Source organism: Chiloscyllium punctatum, chromosome 10 (assembly GCF_047496795.1).
Source record: "Chiloscyllium punctatum isolate Juve2018m chromosome 10, sChiPun1.3, whole genome shotgun sequence".
Classification (NCBI taxonomy): domain Eukaryota; kingdom Metazoa; phylum Chordata; class Chondrichthyes; order Orectolobiformes; family Hemiscylliidae; genus Chiloscyllium; species Chiloscyllium punctatum.
This window is the reverse complement of record NC_092748.1, coordinates 31,151,016-31,170,579: the sequence shown is the minus strand read 5'-3', so window position 1 is coordinate 31,170,579 and position 19,564 is coordinate 31,151,016. Positions and strand designations below refer to the sequence as shown.

The 19,564-nt window shown below is 40.5% G+C and overlaps 1 protein-coding gene across 3 annotated transcripts in view; it reads right to left on the bottom strand.

Moving 5' to 3' along the window:
• The window catches only part of LOC140481980 (melanophilin-like), a 122,111-nt gene that overhangs the window by 18,777 nt on the left and 83,770 nt on the right, over positions 1 to 19,564 (bottom strand). The window contains exons 13-15 of one of the 3 annotated variants that reach the window (XM_072578764.1): positions 4,308 to 4,511; positions 3,478 to 3,648; positions 618 to 849 (exon numbers count right to left, since the gene is read on the bottom strand). The exons of 1 other annotated variant lie outside the window; for it this stretch is intronic. In XM_072578764.1, the coding sequence (XP_072434865.1) occupies positions 832 to 849; positions 3,478 to 3,648; positions 4,308 to 4,511 (393 nt within the window). In that variant the 3' untranslated portion in view covers positions 618 to 831. Of the gene's footprint in view, positions 1 to 617; positions 850 to 3,477; positions 3,649 to 4,307; positions 4,512 to 19,564 lie in introns of those variants that run through there. One more of the 3 variants, XM_072578763.1, reaches the window with a different exon arrangement.

The following is a 19,564-nucleotide window of genomic DNA, read 5'->3' as shown; positions in this document are numbered from 1 at the left end:
TTTCTGTTTATTATCTAGTGACTTTGCTGAAAGCATACATTTAACGACACACTTAAATTCTGTCGTACCTCCCTGTTAGTGGTCACCTCTGAATAATGAGCAGTTCAGCAAGGTCCTTGGAAGATGCCTGACGTGCATAGAATTGCAACTCAACAAAAAAGGCTAATGGAATACTCTCCTTTATTAGGAGACAAACTGCACATAAAAGTAAAGATGTGATGCTATAGTTGCACAGGGGATTTGTGAGACCACATCTTAAATACTTTGTGAAGTTTTGGTCTCCTTATTAAAGGAAAATGAAAATGTGCTGGAGCTGATTCAGAAGACCCTTACTAGATTGATACTTGGAATTGATGCATTTACTTAAGAGGACTTGTTTTTACTAGAATTGAGAAAAGTGAGGTGTGATTTGACTGACATGTTTATGATCCTGAATTGAGAACGTGGATAAAGAAATGATGCTTTTCTTTGTGGGTTAATTCAGAACTAAGGGTAATATTTGAAAATTAAGGGTCACTCTTTTGGGACAGGGATCAGGCAACATGATTTCTCTCTCAAACCAGTGAAATTGGGATTGCTGAACATTTTTAAGGCAGAGGTAGCTAGATTCATTCATTAGTCAGGGAATAAAAGTTTATCAGAAATGGATGAAAACAGATCAGCAATGATCTTACCGAATGGTGGAATAGGTTTGAGGGGCCAAATGGCTCACTTCTGTTCTTATCTCACATGTAAAAGATTCCATTCTGATGCAAGTTCACAGACCTGAAAGATTAATTGTTGGTTCCCTCTTCTCAAATGCTGAATGTTTTCAGTATTTTATGTTTTTACTTAAGAAATCAATGTGTACTGGAGAGAGAAAAGATATGACAGTGAAAAATCAGAGGGAAAACAATATCAAGTTAGGGTGGATAATGAAAACAGAACATTCAGGAAATGTTCAACAGTAAATGTGGAGAAAGAAAACCAGTAACATTTCAGATAAGTGACACTTCATTGGATCAGGCCCTCCGTAGCTTGGATGAAAGGTCATCAATCTGAATTGCTAGTATGTGCTGGAAAAACACAGCAGGTCAGGCAGCATCCGAGGAGCAGGAAAATCGACGTTTTGGGCTGGGGCCCTTCTTCATTCCTTTGGCCTGAAACATCAATGTCCCTGTTCCTCGGATGCTGCCTGACCTGCTGCGCTTTTCCAGCACACACTCTCAACTCTGATCTCCAGCATCTGCAGACCTCACTCTCTCCAATCTGAACTGATAACTTTGTCAACCACAGTTCCTGATGCAGTCAATGCTTGAGATATATCAGTGCCATTATGATTAGAAAAACTGGCATTGGTTTAGCACATATTGAGGCAGACAGATATTAATCACAGAGAAAAGATGCAAGAGGAAAATAATATTATTAAACAGTTCCCAAAGACAGCGTAACTAAAATGGAAGAAAACAATTGGCAGAAAGCCATGTTAAACAGTCAATAAACATGCCATTTGTATCCTATACCAGTGTGCATTGATACCCAGTCAGGGCCAACAAGCAGTAAGGAGGGAGTATATTATGAAGCAAATATGTAGTATTGAAACAATAACGAATGCCAGGATTTTGGACTGTAGGTGAAAAGAATGGAGTGAGTGAAGATGGATTTCTTGAAGATTTGGGTGACTCATATTAGCCTTCAAAAAGAGAGAGGGAGTGATATAGAGAGAGAGGGAGTGACAGAGACAGAGAGAGAGAGAAAGAAAAAGAGATTCACTAAATCTGTATTCGTGGGCCTAAAGAAGTTGCAATGGTAAATTGTGGGCCTCTGATCAAGTGAGAACTATGTAACAGATTTTAGACTTCAGAACTGAAGGTAAAATGGTCTCATAAGAGGTGAAAGACTCAGAATGGGGTTTGGTTTGGGTCGGGGGGAGGTGTGTCTCAGAGAGTTTTGAAATCTTGAGCAGAAGAGGTAGTGAAGAAGGATGCTACATGACAAACATGGACAGGCATTGATACTAACAATGGTGGCAAACCAAATGAGGGAGAGTCAGAATTAGTCTTAGGATCCCAGTCACACATAGACCAAATACCTAAACATTCAGGTTCACAGTCTCTTAACTTTGAGAATGAATACATCTGCTATATCAATCGAACATACTAACTTTGGTAACCAACTATGCACAAACCAAAGAGGACTTAACAGATTTACGAGAAAATTATTGTCCACCAGAAGATAATAGTATTTGCTAATTGTAGAGACTTTTTAAAAATGGGATCATATCTATACTCTAATTTATATCACAAGTATTATACATTAACATTTGTGCATTTATTCTGAATTCACCATATTTTTGATGCAATGGAGGTTCCTTTTGTTCTGTAATTTACCTTCTCACTTTTATTCCAGAGCACTAACTTGTTTAGTGCGATACAGTTCAACCAACTGCTCAGCTAAATTCCCTTTATTTATTAAAGAGCCAAATCATCACTGCTCACAAGGCATCTCTGTCACACTGTGTGTACCTCATCTTCCTTGCATCTTTAATGCTTGGATGTCTACAATGATTTTGCACATTTGCTATGTCAAAAAAAAGTGTTTAAAAGTAAAGCTGTTGCTGTTGATGACAAATTGTGCAGTGTCTGTTGTGCCCAGACACTTTACTTTCTTGTTCCACTGAGGAAGGAATTGCTATGACAAGGAACTTACCTGACTTCCTTGTAGGAAGTGAAAAGGTCCATTTAAATACAACAGAGTAAACAAAAATCTGGTGTTTAAAGCAAAATTTGGCAATATTGAGGACGATGCATTTTCTCTTGTTGTGGGGAAAGCAAAAATATTTCAAATGAATTCAGTTAAAATAAATGGGTTAGTACTTCATTAAAATGGTAAACAAAGGAATGGGAACTTCTCAAGCTAAGGTCACTGGTGAAAAACAGATATATAATTTCCTCCTCCCTTTCCATGGCAGTGTCCAGCCTCAATTTGTCAAATCCCCTGCATGATTGAAATCAGAAGTTCACTGCATAAGGAAATGCACTCTGAATAGATTCATCAAGAACTTGATTGTGCTTCTCAATGAAAAAAGGTTTACTCCGTAAACCCTGTTAAAAACATGAAGTTACTACTATATTTTAAATGGGTAGAACATTATTGTTAAGCCTGATCTATCCTCATTTAGCATTTACAACAGTGCACTTCCAGCAGAAAACATTGGATAGTAATCAATAGTGAGAACTAGCCTGATCTATGTATTAATTATCTCCTCCCTAATTCAGAGGAAAGTAAAATGAATGATACTTTCTCTTCTACAGTGCCAGCTGAGATCAACTGAATCAGCACAGATCAAAGATCAAACCTGGCAGCCTTTCTGTTCTGTACATGCACTTTGCAGTGTTTTCACCAACAAAGCTTTTGGACCTACACAGGAATCATTCCACAGGTTCAACATGCAGTTGCCCAACTGTCTTTTAAATCTGAAGTGCTTTTACACTGTACCTCGCTTTCAGTGCATTGAACCTTAGCAACTGCTGAAGCCACCTTATCTTCCAATTCTGAGAGCTCAGAGTCTGTTGTAGTGGTGGTGTAACTCTGTCTGCTTCGTGCTTGCTCCTCCAGGTCCTTCAGCTGCCTTTCCAAGCCGTAATTGGTGCTGGCTGCCATATACACCTACAGGAACACAACGTGCCAAATTACTCCCTCTTTCTATCTATGATAGCACCTCATAAGCTCGAGGCACATGTTAAGATCACTGGAAAAATGTCAGGCAGAGACATTGGTTGGTCCAGCCAGAAATATTACTGTTGCATTTCCCATGTGCCATGAGCTTAGGTTGCATCAAATGATTAACTTTCTTTAGTGTGATTTTCAATTTGAAAATAGAAGGCTCAAATGGTCCTAATTTCATTCCCCTCCTGCGCTGTAATTTGCCAGTAGTGCCTTTGCTAAGTGGTCGCTCCATACATCAACCTTGATAATGTGCTGTCAGGATATACTTGTACTGAAGGCCCCTAAGTTAAAACCAATCTAAAGTTTGCATGTATTAAATTTCCACTAAAAACCACAGCAGCTCTATCTATCCAAGGGTTGGTGAATCCAACAGAAGTGTCCCAATTCCTCCTTTCTCTGAGATAAGCTAACTTGGCATAGACAGGGACAGGAGATGCAGTTACTTAAGAACTAAATAATACATCCACAAAAGTGATGATCAATTTTGTTTATATAGTTATTAAATGTGAAAGAATTCTAAGGCAATATGATGATATCCCATAAGTACAGGCATTAATATTAAAGTGGATTTCTCCTGTGAGGTAGACTGTTGCTCTTACATTTTCCTCAAGTTTTCTGTATGCTTCATCAGCCTCGCTCACACTTTGGTCTTTTTCACTGGACTTTAGGTGCAAACTGGGATTTGTGAGAGGTTCATTAACAGTGCCATCTACTTCTGCAAAGTCATTTAATGCTTTTTCAGTTGCGTTAATGATCCTTAATGCTTTCGTTGTGATGTCACAAAGGGCCACTGCTGATGAGCGCTGTGAATGCCACATACACAGTAGAAAAAAAAGTTAGTAAAATAGGCAGAAAGTTAAAAAAATTCACTCTGGTTGAGGGAATACATGTCTTACCAGTCTACTGAATCCAATTTAAATTCAGTGAACATTGGAATATAGCACATTAAGTGCAATTAGATAGAAATTACCATGTTATTGTACAAATATTTAATGTGACTGCTTAATGTGGGTTTCCCTCTCTGCTCTCTTGGTGGAGGCTTTAACTCATTTAAATACACAATACCATCAGCAACAAAAATATCTATATTTAAATTGGTAGTTTCATCCAGAGGGGCTATGGCAAAACTCTTGTGTAATGTGGAGAAAATACAATACCGAGCACAGTACAGACTGCTAAGGTTGGGTTTGAAAAACATTGCTGAGCCATTGTGGGGACTTTACTCCACATTTAACAGTGTTATAATTTTTAAAAATGCTGTGGAAGTGTATTTTTTTGACATATTGCTCAAAATGGATTTCTTTTTCTGCACTGAGATCCATCACCTAAATTAGTTTATGTGTAAAATATGAAGAAAGTGAGGACTACAGATGCTGGGGATCAGAGCTTAAAAATGTGTTGCTGGAAAAGCGCAGCAGGTCAGGCAGCATCAAAGGAGAAGGAGAATCGATGTTTCGGGCATAAGCCCTTCCTGAAGAACCTTCTCCTTTGATGCTGCCTGACCTGCTGCGCTTTTCCAGCAACACATTTTTAAGCTATGTATAAAATATACAAAGCTTTTAAAGGTATATGAATTTGAAAGATAAGCTTGTCATTAGCCATTAGCAAGAGCATGTAGCACTTCTCAAGCACACTTGGTGATTAGAAAACGTGCTGTTGCTTCTGTAATATAAATCTATTTAGCTAAAAGTTTTTGCTATTGATTTAGTGGAAGTCAGTGAGGTTCCACAGTGGCATGCTTTAATTATGTCGATAAGTTTAGACTTTCATCTGCTTCCCTCTTAATAGGTCGCCATGATTTCTATAATGGCTGTGCTCTATGCACCCTCTTCAATCATCTCCCATCTCTCTACGATCTTTATTGTTCTTGTAATATCTGTACTGCACTAAAGGATGCATTAGATGAAATACTGAGTTGAAATAAAATAGTACATTTGGTTTTACTCAGTTAATAAATGTAGTGCTGCCATGTCTTAACTTGCAACAAGTCTTGTTCACCTCTCAGCACTGTGCTGGCTGACACATATTCGCTCCCAGTCAGGCAACATCCTGACTTTAAAATTCTCATGCTTGTTTATAAATCACACTAATATCTCCCCACTCCCTTCTGGGTCAGAAGCACAGAGTCGAACAATTGCTGACTCTGTAAACCTGCCTCAGGATAAACCTAGCGGATTAATGCTGTGGGAGGCAGGAGTGAGCCTCCCCCCACTGCAGCTCCACCAAGAAGCAACTACAGAGGTTGCTGGGCGTAGGAAGTCCTGGGAAAGATGATCCAGGTCTTTGTTCTGGTTGTAAAACAAAAATAAATACTGCCCTCATACTAATGCCATCACATCCACCTCCCCCACAAATCTCCACCAACCACCACTGTATGCTCCATTCCAACGTCTGCTACTCCATCCAATTCTCATGTTCCTTCATTTCCTACATTCCAGCCTATACCCCTCTACTTACCCTCATACCAACTTTGTACCAGCTGACTTTGCCCTTACTTGATCAATACCAACTTGCCTAGTATCTGTCATGAGTTAATCTAATGACTCACACACTGGTTAAATAAAGTCCTTGAACGGCTCTTGTTGAATTAATTGTTTTATTATAAAAACACACTCTACTTGATAAAAACTCTTTCACTGGACATAACATCCTTTAACCTCCTAGAAAATCAAGCATTTATATTCATAATTACACTTTAAGTCTTTATAAGCACCTGCAACAATCAATTAAATGGTTATTTAATAGGCAGCCGGCTGTGACAATATAGTTTGTGAAATCAGTTATTCAGCATAAGGCTGTTGTCAGCAGACCTATTGAAATAGCAAGAACTATTTCTTAACACTGAAAACAGTTTGGGTTTTCAAATATTTAAAGGGAAAGAGAATGGAATGCCTTGATAACAGTTTCTTGAAGGTTCTAATCAGCTGGTCAATTCCAAGGTCTTCATCCACTTTTTATACACATTTGGTGTCGACTTTTAATGGTCCTGGGGAACACTTGACTTCTCACAAAGCGCACTGGACCTTTTTTGAAACATGTCCTGCAACCAGACTCAAGAGTGCATCTCATCTCTCTGAAAGGATACCTTTCCAAAGAACTCTATTATACCTAGACCTCCTAGCACATCTAAAACGCACAAATTACATTTGCTAACTCCTCCTTGCAAAAATCAGATCGGAAAGAAGTCAGCTGCAGTTGTACATTTGGAGCCGCCTTTGTGAAACACGTGTTCAAGTTATGATCAATCCCAGTTTTTCCTACTCCTGCTCTCCCAGTCCAGGAAAAATGGTGGGGGCCAGGTTCAATAGCAATGCTTCCTGATTCAAGCACCCAGGCTGGAGCTCAGAAGTTCAGGCCCACACTTCTGTAATCTTCTCCATCCCAAACCTCCTCTCATCCTAAAACCCAGCAGAGGACAATTATAAAAGCAACAAGGGAGGAGAAGATGAAACATGAGGGTAATCTACCTAGTAATGTCGAAGAAAATCATGAGTTTTTTTTCAGATATGCAAAAGGTAAAGGAGAGGTAAAAGTGGACATTAGACTGCTGGAAATTGAGGCGGGAGACATAGTAATGTGGAACAAAGAAACAACGGAGGTACTGAATAGGTACTTTGCATTATTTCACAGTGGAAGACACTGTCAGCATACCAGACTCTTCAAGAGAGACAGGGTGGAGCAGACATCACTAAGGATAAAGTGCTGGGGAAGCTGAAAGTTTTAAAGGTGGATATATCACCCATACCAGATGGACTACACACCGAGATTCTTAAGGAGATAGCTCAGGATATTGTGGTGGTGATTTTTCAGGAATCAGCGGCATCCAGGAGGCCCAATGTAAGAACAGAGGGAGGCCGAAGACAGGAAACCATATGCTGGTTAGTCTGACCTTGGAGGTTGGTAAGAATTTGTTATTTAAGGATGAGTCTGTAGAATGCTTGGAAGTACGTGGTAAAATACAGCTGATTCAGCACAGCTTCATCAAGGGACATCATCCCTGACAAATTGGTCAGGATTCTTTGAGAAGGTGATGAGCAAGTCAGACAAAGAATAGCCAGTGGTCATTATCCAATTAGATTTCAAGAAGGCCTTTGACAAGTGCTGCATAGGAAGCTGCTGGGCACATGGATAGAGGATTGGCTGACTGGCAGAAGGCAGGGAGAGGAGGATAATGGGGTCTTTTTCAGATGGCAGCCAGTGACTAGTGGAGCTCTGCAAGGGTACATGTATGTTATACATTAACAATCTGGATGAAGGAACTGAGGGCATTGTTGCTAACTTGCAGATGACACAAGAATATGTGGAGGGAAAGGCAGTAGTGAGGAATGGGAAGGCTGTAGAAGGACTTGGATGGGGTAGTACAGAGACAAAGGAGTGGCGGATGGAATACAATATCGGAAAGTGTGAGTCACAGAGTCATCCAGCACAGAATCAGCCTTTGGTCCAACTAGATCACGCTGACCATTTTCCCAAACTAAACTAGTCCCAACTGCCTGCATTTGGCCCATATCCCTCTAAAATCTTCCTGTTCATGTACCTATATAAATGTCTTTTAAACATTGTATCTGTTTCTGCATTCACTATTTCATCTGGAATTTCAGTCTATATACGAACCACTCTCGGTGTAAAAAAGTTGCCCCTCCTGTCTTTTTTAAAAGTTTTCCTCTCATTTAAGAATATGCCCCCTAGTTTTGAACTCCCCCGCCCTAGGGAAAAGACCTTTGCTATTCACTTTATCTATGCCCCTTATGATTTTATAAACCTCGTTTGGTCACCCCTCAACCCCCTACACTCCAATGATACAAGTCTCAGCCTATTTTTATAACTCAAACCTTCTATTCTTGGTAACTCTTTCAATAAACCCTCTCTAATTTAATATCATCCTTCCTACAGCTGGGTCACCAGAACTGTACTTCAGAAGAGGCCTCACCAACGTCATGTACAACCTCAACATGACGTTCCAACTCCTATACTCAAAGGTCTGAGCAACGAAGGCAACATGTTAACGGCCTTCTTAACCACCCTGTGTACATTTAATGCAAATTTCAAAGAATTATGTAACTGAACCCCTAAGTCCCTCTATTGTACAACACTACCCATGGCCCTATCATTAAATGTATAAGTCCTGTCCTTCTTTGTTTTACCAAAATGCAGTACCTTGTACTTATCCAAATTAAAATCCATCCGGCACTCCTTAGCCAATTGACTGAATTGATCAAGATCTCTTTGTAATCTTAAATAGCCTTCTTCACTGTCCACTATACCACCAATTTTGGTGTCATCTGCAAACTTACTAAACAATGCTCCTTATGCTCTCATCCAAATCATTAACATAACCAAACCTTGTGGAACACTGGTCACAGGCCTCCAATCCAAAAAACAATCCTCCAGTGCCATCTTCTGTTTCCTACCATCAAGCCAATTTTGTGTCCAATTGGCATGTTCACCCAGAATCCCACGTGCTCTAACTTTACTTGATCCTACATTACCATTCAATTAAAAACCTCATTCTGTGCTGTATTTGGGGTTAAACTTTGAAACTGGAAATAGGTATACAAGAGCCAATTTTTAGCCAGAACAAATAGTAGACACTGCAAAACTGAAATAAACAAATGGTGCTGGAAATCCTCAGGTGCATAGACAGCATCATTGGGAACAGGATGATGGCATTGATCCTTCAGGTTTCTAACCATTGTCAGAAACCTAGATCTTAAATGTTATGTGACATAGCAGCAATTCCCCTACTAAGCTGCATGGATGCAACACAGATATGGTCCTGTGTTGCATATTGTGAATATGCAGTCTTGAAGAACAAGTTTATAGAGAAACCAAGCATTGTAAAAACTAGCTATCCACAATAAAATTTTGCAGTGAACATTGGTCCCCAACTCTAACACTCTTTAAGAGCACAGTATTTGCCAAGCAAGGGGAAATCTAATTCTTTCTACTGCACTATGTTGAGTTGTGGGCAGTTTGGTAGGAAGAAGAGGCATAGCTTATTTTATGAATTGGGAAAGGTTTCAGAAATCTGAGGCACAAAAGAACTTAGGAGTTCTAATTCAGGAATCTTTTGAGGTTAACATGCAGGTTCAGTTGGCAGTTAGGAAGGCAAATGCAATGTTAGCACTCATTCCGAGAGGGCTAAAGTACATGACTTCAAAGTCTGGTCTTTACATGGCACCATAGAACTGTAGCAAAGACTTCTTTTTTGTCGTACTCCAACCCTCCTTATAATATAGGCCAATGTGCTGTCTATTTTCTTGATTACTTGCTGTTCCTGCACGCTAATTTCTTGTCTTCCCTGCACAAGTATACCTCTGTTTCTCTGAACATCAACATTCATAAGTTCTGCCAAAAAATCTTTTGACTGAAGTCATATCAGACTCAAAAAAACATTCTGTTTATCTCCCCACAGATTCTGCTGGATATGTCGAAGTTTTCCAGTACTTCCTCTTTTTATTTCAGATTTCCAGCATCCGCAGTATTTTGCTTTTATCTGTGTGTCAGACAGTGGTTGACTGGGGCCCTCCTGGAGTAATGATGTGCTTTTGTTAGCAATGTAACGGTTTTATGATTGGAAAGAGCAAACGTTGAAAGGCAAAAGCTTGGTTTTGGTTTAAAAGAATCAAGAAGTAACGTTTGCTTAGGAAAAATCCATATATAGGAAAGCTTTTGTTTCAGTGGACCTGTGTGGGGTCAGAGTTAAGAACAGTTTCTCCTGGAGATAGGAGTTAGTTTAGATTAGGAACCATTGTGTAAGAGAATTTCTTTGAAAATTCTGGACCAGAAGTGTTTAGCTATAATCCTAAGAGTTAAGTAAAGCTAAGAAAGATTATGCTCTGTTCTGTGAAGAATGATGAGAAAGACTATCAAGCTCTCAAGACCAGGAATCAAAGAAACGATTAAGTTAAACCTAAGGATGTGATAGTGGAGGGAACTCTCCCTGCTATTGAAGTAAAGTAAGGTGACGGTTTTGGAACAGATCAAATTTTATTCCACCATGTGTTTTGAAATCTTACCAAAGTGCTATATATCTAGATTTGTTTGTTATATTTTATCTTTATCTGTCTTTTTTTAGTAAACCTCTTTTATTGTTAAGACTAAATCTACAGCATTGCATGTTAATATTTCAGTGAAATACCACCGCATTGAATTTTTAAAAATCCATCTGATCTATCTCTGTCAGTCCAGATGTTCTAGTCGTAACATCAGCTGGGATCACAACACCATACCACTGACTCACTCTTTCCATTCGCAAATCTCCATGCAAGCTGCCATTCTTCTGGTCTTTTCAGTTGTGCTGTTGAGTCAAACAAGAAAATCCACTGACCTAACACACAACCACATAAAGCCAACTGATGCGAACCTGCTGCCACAACATTTACATGACTCTGTTTTTCCAAATGTCTTCTAGGGTACCGGCATGTTTGCCTCATTGAGACTGGCATTGCTACCATGCTGATCACCATGTTGTACTTGTGTGTGTGTGTGTGTGTGTTAGTTACCATCTATATCAAGTATGGGGGCTTGTTTTGAGTGGTCAGTTGTGTGTGAGTTTAGCCATCCTCTGGGCTTACAAGAAGAATTTTTTTGACTAACCAAGATGTAGTTTACTACATCTCTGTGACTATCCACAGGGTGGAAGAGGAGGCTGTACATTATTGCCAAGACTGTTGGGCAACCTAGCCTGAGGATTGTCTTCCATGAGATTCTACTTTTTTCTCCCACCAAACCCTCATGTCATCATCATAGCGGGTGGTGCTTATTACATTCAATCAGGTATTAACCCTTTCAAATCCTTTCAGATATATATTTATGTAGACCATTGTGGGCTTCTTACTCTTACAAGTGAAGTGGCCAACACTGGCAAGGCTGGTATTTGCTGCCCACCCCTAATTACCCCTGAACTGAGTAGCTTGCGAGGCCATTTCAAATGGCAATTATGAGTCAACCACAATGCTGACAGTCTGAAGTCACATGTAGCCCACACCAGATAATAAAAGCAGATTACCTTCCCCATAGGGTATTAGTGAATCAGAAGGGGACTTTTTTGACAACAGACAGTGGTTTACCTGTTGCCATTAGGCTAACTTTTTAATTCCAGACATTTTACTGAATTCAAATTTCACCATCTATCATGGTGGGATTTGAACCCATGACCCTTGGCAGGAAGAACATGGAGAATAATTTTGAAATAGCAGGTACAATTCTAAAAGGGGTGCGACGTGCATAGACGCCAAATTATCAGAAGTGTCAGAGCAGGTTGAATAAGTGGCTAGTAAAATATATAGGTAAAAACAATGACTGCAGATACTGAAAATCAAATACTGGATTAGTGGTGCTGGAAGAGCACAGCAGTTCAGGCAGCATCCAACGAGCAGCGAAATCAACGTTTCGGGCAAAAGCCCTTTTATGGCAAAAGCCCTTCATCAGGAATAAAAGGGCTTTTGCCATAAAAGGGCTTTTGCCCGAAACGTTGATTTCGCTGCTTGTTGGATGCTGCCTGAACTGCTGTGCTCTTCCAGCACCACTAATCCAGTAGTAAAATATATAGCATTGTAAATTTAATATTAAAGGTATAAAGTACAAAGGTGAAGCAGTTAGGTTGAACTCATACAGACCATTGGTTTGGCCTCAACTGAAGTACTGCATCCAGTTCAGGAAAGATATGAAGGTATTAGAGAGAGGCAGAAAACATTACAAAGTAGTCTCAGGGAACCAAAACATAAGCAAAGGAAACTGATGGAGTAGACTGTTCTCCTTGAAGAAAAGTTAAAGGGAAACTTGATGGAAGTGTTCAATATTATGAGGGGTCTGAACAGAACAAATGGGGAAAGGTACATCTGTATTATTCCTGAGTCTAATGTTGGAAAAATTAAGAAAACTCAATCGCGAGACGAAGAACAACGTTGACATGCAGTGGGTGGAGTCTGATATGCGCTGCCTGACAGGGAGGAGGAGGTACATTCATTTGAGATGCTCAAGACGGGATTTGATGATTGTTTAGAAATGAAGAACACGCAGGGGTACGGAGAAGATTAGATTAGATTAGATTAGATTATTTATAGTGTGGAAACAAGCCCTTCGGCCCAACAAGTCCACACTGACCCGCCGAAGCGCAACCCACCCAGACCCATTGCCCTATATTTACCCCTTCACCTAACACTATGGGCAATTTAGCATGGCCAATTCACCTAACCTGCACATTTTTGGACTGTGGGAGGAAGCCGGAGCACCCGGAGACCCACGCAGACACGGGGAGAATATGCAAACTCCATACAGACAGTTGCCTGAGGCGGGAATTGAACCTGGGTCTCCGGCGCTGTGAGGCAGCAGTGCTAATTGCTTGTATGGAGATACGGCACAGGCACAGTGAAGTGGAGGTCTCCTCTGTGTCGTAACAATTCTGTGACTCTGGGCCTGAAGATGCTGTGGCGTCTCATGTGTGGTCCTGGATATTGCCAGCTTACTCAGGAAAACACAGCCAAGTCTGGTCTTGTTCTCAGTCAACCACGTTTGCTCTACACTATAGAAAAGCCAATGGACAATACTGAGCAGAGCAAGTTGTGATTCATTATCCTCTCTTTTTTATCTAGAGATTGAGAAAGACAACAGTAAGGCCCCTGTACCAACTGTGATGAGTTAATTCAGAAACTGGATTAATTCCAGTTTGGATGGTTGACTCAAGGCAGAAAAACCAGCATCCTACAGTACTCCTTCCTCTGTATTCTTCTGCACTGTTGACCCCCATCCTCTTAACTTTAATTAATGTTTACAACTTGAGGAAAAGGCCTTATTTTTACCACATGTTCAAAACAGCAAGACTGTCCATTGACAAGAACTTTGGGGGTGGGGGGGGGGGGGGTGGTGAAAGGTCAACATGAGACAAGATGTTGCTAATTGCTAATTCTGTTAATAGGTTATATTCGCTAGTACTATCAATACCAGGCTAGATTTGAAAATGTTTATATTACTTAATATCAAAACAAACCAATATGCACACACTTTTCCAGTCATACTGAATAGCTACTTAAAAGCAAAAGGAAACTGAGACAAAAGAACCATTAGGAAACCAAATAAAGCAGAGTTTCTTTTCAGGTTAATGGAATGGAGGGGGTGACCTCTTCGACCATTTAATAATGGGCTAATGGAACACTAGAAAGTCTTCTTCCTTTCATTAAGATGTGGGTCATGTGGACTATTGCATCAGTGAGCTGAACCCAAAGACTGCTGCTTTTCTTCATTAAAGGTTCAGCTTCTTACTTGCTGATAGCAATACAATCTACACAAGCGGGTTCCAGAAAAATAGATACCTCCCGTTTACAAAGCTAAGTTCACCGGCATTGGAAATGAGTGCTCTAGTTGTTAATGCTGTCAGCTGTACTGCAATGTTGGTGACAATCCAAAATAAGCAAAACAGTCGTATGTTCCAACAGATTCGGGAAGGGGCAGTATCTCAGATTTTCTAGTGGTTTATTCAGCAATACTGGTTCATACTCCCAGGCTCATATGATGGTGTTATATCCCAACAGGATGTTGCAAATTGCAGATAATCCTTTTGCTTTTTAGCAGCTAGGGCTGGAAAAATGTCATGTGTATATTAGTTTGTTTTGATATTAAATAGTCAAAGAGGTCACCCCCTCCATTCCATTAACCTGAAAAGAAACTCTGCTTTATTTTTTTCTCAGTTTCCTTTGGTGTTAAGCATCTATTCGGTATGGCTGGAAAAATGTCATCCGCGCATTAGTTTGTTTTGAAGATTAAGTCATTGTTACTTAAAGAAATATGGTAGCCATTTTATGTACAGCAAGTCTCACAATTGTCAAATGAATGACTGATCATTTAATCTGAGGGAAGAATGTTGGTTCAAGTGGAATTTTTGCTCATTCAGTACCAGACATTGGGTAAGTAGTGTGACAATAAAGAAACAATGGATGGGTCAGGGAGGTGATGGTGTGGTCAAGCAAGTTACTGTGAGTGCACATGTGGAAACTGATGCTGCATTATCAATGCTGAGGGGCAGCAGGTAGATCGGAATATGGAGGGAGCAAAGGAAACATCCTTGGGAGGTGCAAGGGATAACTGTATACAAGCAGAAAAATAAGCCATGTCTAGATAAATGAGAATGGAACCAAAGTAGTTAAAATGGCACAGTGGTTAGCATTGATGCCTCACAACACGATGGACCCGGGTTCAATTCCAGCCTCGGGTGACTGTCTGTGAGGAGCTTGCACATGCTCCCCATGTCTGCATGGGTTTCCTCCGGGTACTCCAGTTTCCTCCCACATTCCAAAGTTGTGTAGGTTAGGTGGGTTAGCCATGGGAAATGCAGGGTCTATGGGAGGAGGATGGGTTTGTGTGGGATGTTGTCTGGAGGGTTGTTGTGGACCAAATTCCCTGCTTCTGCATTGTAGGGATTCTAAGTCATTGGAGATGTATTGGAGGAGAATAGTTTGTCAAAGACAGGTCAAACAGAACAGCAATGACTACTCTAACTTTGTAATAGTCACATATACGTCATTTATGATGCTAATCAGAGCTGTTTGAACATTATGGCACAGAGGAAGTTTGTTTGGAGAGTTTCATGCATGGAGTTCGTGGAAAGATGGTCATGGATTTCAGACAGGAAAAGGAGGTCAGAGATGGGGTAGCAGTTTGTGAGGACAGTGGGGTTTGGATGTTTTTAAAAAAGGATGAGGCAGGGTTTAACACAGGGGTTTAAGAAGATGGTTTCCAGTAAAAGAACGGCCTGGGCTTTGCCACTGCATTTCAGGATGATCCTGGGCTAGTGAGCACAACCTAACAATGTTTTATGTGGTCTAATCAGGTCTGGCAGGCATGGCTAAAACCAATTGTCTGCCAAATTCATTCAGCTCTGTGTTGGAGGGATTCTTGCATGGAGTTCGAGGGAAGGAGTTATGGATTTGCAAAGCAACAACAGATTCAAGGGCTTTGGAGAAGAAAGGGAAGCTGGAGATAAGTTGGGAGCTTGTACTCCGTTAGACTAGGACTATCCGAGGCACTTGGGGAAATGAAGATGGGGGCTGTGCCATGGAAACAGCGAAGGTGACACAGTATAATGATTTCAAAGGAGAACAGAGAATCAAAGTTGGTGGTGAGGTACAGATCAACAGGTTGGTAGCAGCATAAAGACTGCAGTGAATGAAAGACCACAGGCTGAAAAGTTGTGATTTTGGAAGTGAATTGGAGAAAATATTTTCCAGGTGCAGATGGATAGGAGACAGGGCTTGGAAGGGAAGGAGAATGCGGATGGAGAGTAATATAAGGGAGCTTTGAGAAGACTTGTAGCTCAGGTTGAGGTTTTGGATGTAGGTTTGCTCGCTGAGCTGCAAGGTTCATTTCCAGACGTTTCAGTCACCCTACTAGGTAACATCTTCAGTGGGCCTCAGGCGAAGCAATGCTGAAAATTCCTGCTTTCTATTTATATGTTTGGGTTTCTTTGGGTTGGTGATAAGGGATTATTCAGTGATGACCTTTTCTTTGATGGATGGATTGGGGAGATTATATGGGCAAAAAGATTTAGGGAGGGGAGTGAACAAAGGTGAGAAAGCATGGTAAGTCACAATGGTGGTCAAAATCATTACAGATCATAAGTCCCTGTGTGCAGAGGCTCAGTGAGAAAAATGATATGGTACTTATATTCATGGTTGAAAGCAAAGTTTTTCGATCACAGAACATGGTGAGAAGCTCAAATGAGGAGGAATTAGCAAAGAAATAAGGGAACAAGGTATGATTGGAGCCACACTCCCAAGGCGATCATCGCATCAAAGCAAATCCTGGAAGTGACATCCATCAACTTGAAAACTGATTATTACAATCCCATTTTTCAGGTAAAAACAAAATCTTATCGTTGTATTTTTCTTGGTTTCAAACACGACAAAATTAAAATTAAAGAATGTGTATATTGACCAAGATATTATTGTACTTTCAGATTTACTCCAGCAACATAACTAAATGCCACTAGCTATCTGATGAAGGAGCAACGCTCCAAAAGCTCATGATTCCAAATAAACCTGTTGGTCTATAGCCTGGTGTTGTGTGATTTTCAACATTGCTGGAAGCAGACTTTAGCTGTTTTACTGTATACTCTGGTATGATGAGCATAATAACTTGCATTTAAAGATTGCAAACAACTATCCCTTTACTCCTTCTCTTCCTTCATGAAATGAGTGTCATTAGGGATATGACACAAGAACGGCCATTTAGAAATTGCCATTTAAATTTTTGCAAATTACATGTTCACTCATTTCAGGTACATTGCTCTGATTTTGAGCAGAAAAACTTCATCAAGTGTATACATGGGTCAAGAAAAACAGTCTGCAGCAAACAAACACTGAAGTGGTGGCTACATCAGGGTTGTCGTAACCTGCCAATTATGGTCATCACAATTAGGCAGATTTTCACTTTGGTTTTACAAATGGTGCTATCTGCCCTTCACTTGTCCAACCAAAATGCTGTCTGCAATAACCAAACTATGTTTCCTACCAAAGTTGGACTCAAAATGTGGTATTGAGAAGGACATACAAATAGGCTTTGACAGGCGTTTTGCCAGATGCATTATTTTCTGTAGGCCTGAGGGACGTAAAGTTTGCAGCAGCTTGTTCCTTATTGTGTCATTCCACCAAATTTGGCAGGCCACAAGGAAACTTGTTGAGGCTAAAGATCCATCTGCAGGTTCCTATCGAGTTTGACAACTTTGGTCAGGAAGGCACATGATGAGGTTGAAGAATAACATCACCAATTGTCAATGCTGGGGAAGTTAAAGTCCTCCATAATGACTACCCTGTTCCTTTCACTCCTACCTAGAATCATTTTGCCAATTCTCAGGGATCATGATGTAGGGCTTCTCCTGTTCCTTGGATGCTGCCTGACTGGCTGTATTTTTCCAGCACCACACTCTTCAAATATGAACACTGTAGTCAGCCCTCCAATGCACTCATAGCGCATTCATCATGTGACAATAATATGGCTTTTCAGGTTGATGCTGCGGTAGTTATCAGCCAGAGCTAGGCATTTTGATTTGAGTGAACATGTAGGTAAAGCAGCACAGAATTTCTGCAACAATAATAATGTCTATGTGTTTCTCTCACCATCATTTTCATCACAAATTGATGGAAGCCAGAGACTCATCCAGGGTACATTTTTATTCACAATGTGGATCTCTCTGGTAACTTATTTAAACAACTATTAATCATGTGGCGTTAATGCCAGTAACTGGAGGCATCTCAACCAAGCCTGAATCTACTCATGTTCAACTCCATCTCCACTATGGTCAAGTTATCCCAAATCAGGAGCAGCTTCTTTGCCCTCTCCCGCTATCCAGCTGAAGTGCTAAAGCCAAATGTGACATTCCACTGCAAATAACACCTAACGCGATGAAGATCAGGGATTGACCGTGGAACTTTCTGGATCTATACTGTTCATGGTTAAGTGACACATGAATTATAAAATCATAAAATCTTACAGCACAGCAGGCCTTTCACCCAACATGTCTGTGCCAGTCCTTAAGAAAAGCTATCCACTTGGCTCCTTGCTCTGTCCTGGTGCCCCTGCTAATCTTCCCTTACATGAAATCTTCAATTCCATTTTGAAAGCGGTTTTAGAATCTGCATCCAGAGAGCCTTTGTGGACTGCACTCCAGATTATTAACTCATTTTGTAGGTCCTTTGCCAGTTATCCCAAACCTGTGAGTTTTTGTGACTAAATCACTGCAGACAACTGCTATATTTTATTTTAACAAATCACCTCATCAATTTTGATTGTCTCTATTAAATTTCCTCTTAACATTCTGTGCTGTAAGGACAGCAACCCCAACTGCTCCACCTCTTCAAGCTTTCTGCCCTTGCATCACCACACATACATCAAATGAGTCGGTAAGTCATTCTCATCTCTCTTGCAGCATTCATTCTCTCACCATCACGCAACCCAAAGTGTTCATTTACTTCAACTCGTTTCTTCACACCACTCATATTTAAGGATGAGATTGCACTGGAGAGGGGTGCTGGGAGATACACCAGGATGTTACCTGGGATGGCATAGCTTAGCTATGAAGACAGGCTAGATAAGAGTAGAAAAGGCTGAGAGGGGGAGCTGACGGAGATGTGTAAGATTACTGTACAAGGGGCATTTATAAGCTGACGAGAAAGCAACTTCCCTTAGTTGAAGAGTCAATAACAAGGTTGGGGGGAGATACAATTTTACGATGAAAGATGGATCGGTTTAAAGGAAACAAAAACTTTCGCCCAGTGTCTATTCCATTTGCGAGGTTCCTGCTTCAACTACCCTCCCAAGGAGTCTATTCCATTTGGGAGGGTAGTTGAAGCAGGAACCTCACAAGCTTTGCGAAGTACTTGGACGGGCACTTGAAATATCACTACAATCAAGCTATGGGCCAAGTGCTGGAAAGTGGGACTAGTGTAGATTTAAAATAGGTGTTATATTTGTAGATTTAATGGGTCAAAGAGCTTCTTGTGTACTGTGTGATTCTATGATTTCAGCTCAATTTTATTCAGGGCTTGCTCAGTTTTCACACTGGCAGGAAAATGTGTGCCATCGCTCAATTACTCAGACTTCAACATTTAAGTTCTTGTTTTCTCCATTTTCTCCCCCTTTTATTGAGCACAAACCCACCACAAGAAAGCCAAACAAAGTTCAATTGCCAGGACAGAAAGCTTCAGATTCAACTTCAAAGTTTCAGGTCCAGTGACCCTTCTTCCGTTCTGAACAAGGTCACAGGACCCGAAACATTAACTGTGCTTTCTCCTCACAAATGCTGCCAGACCTGCTGAGATTTTCCTGCTATTTCTGATTTTGTTTCAGATTTCCAGCATGTGCA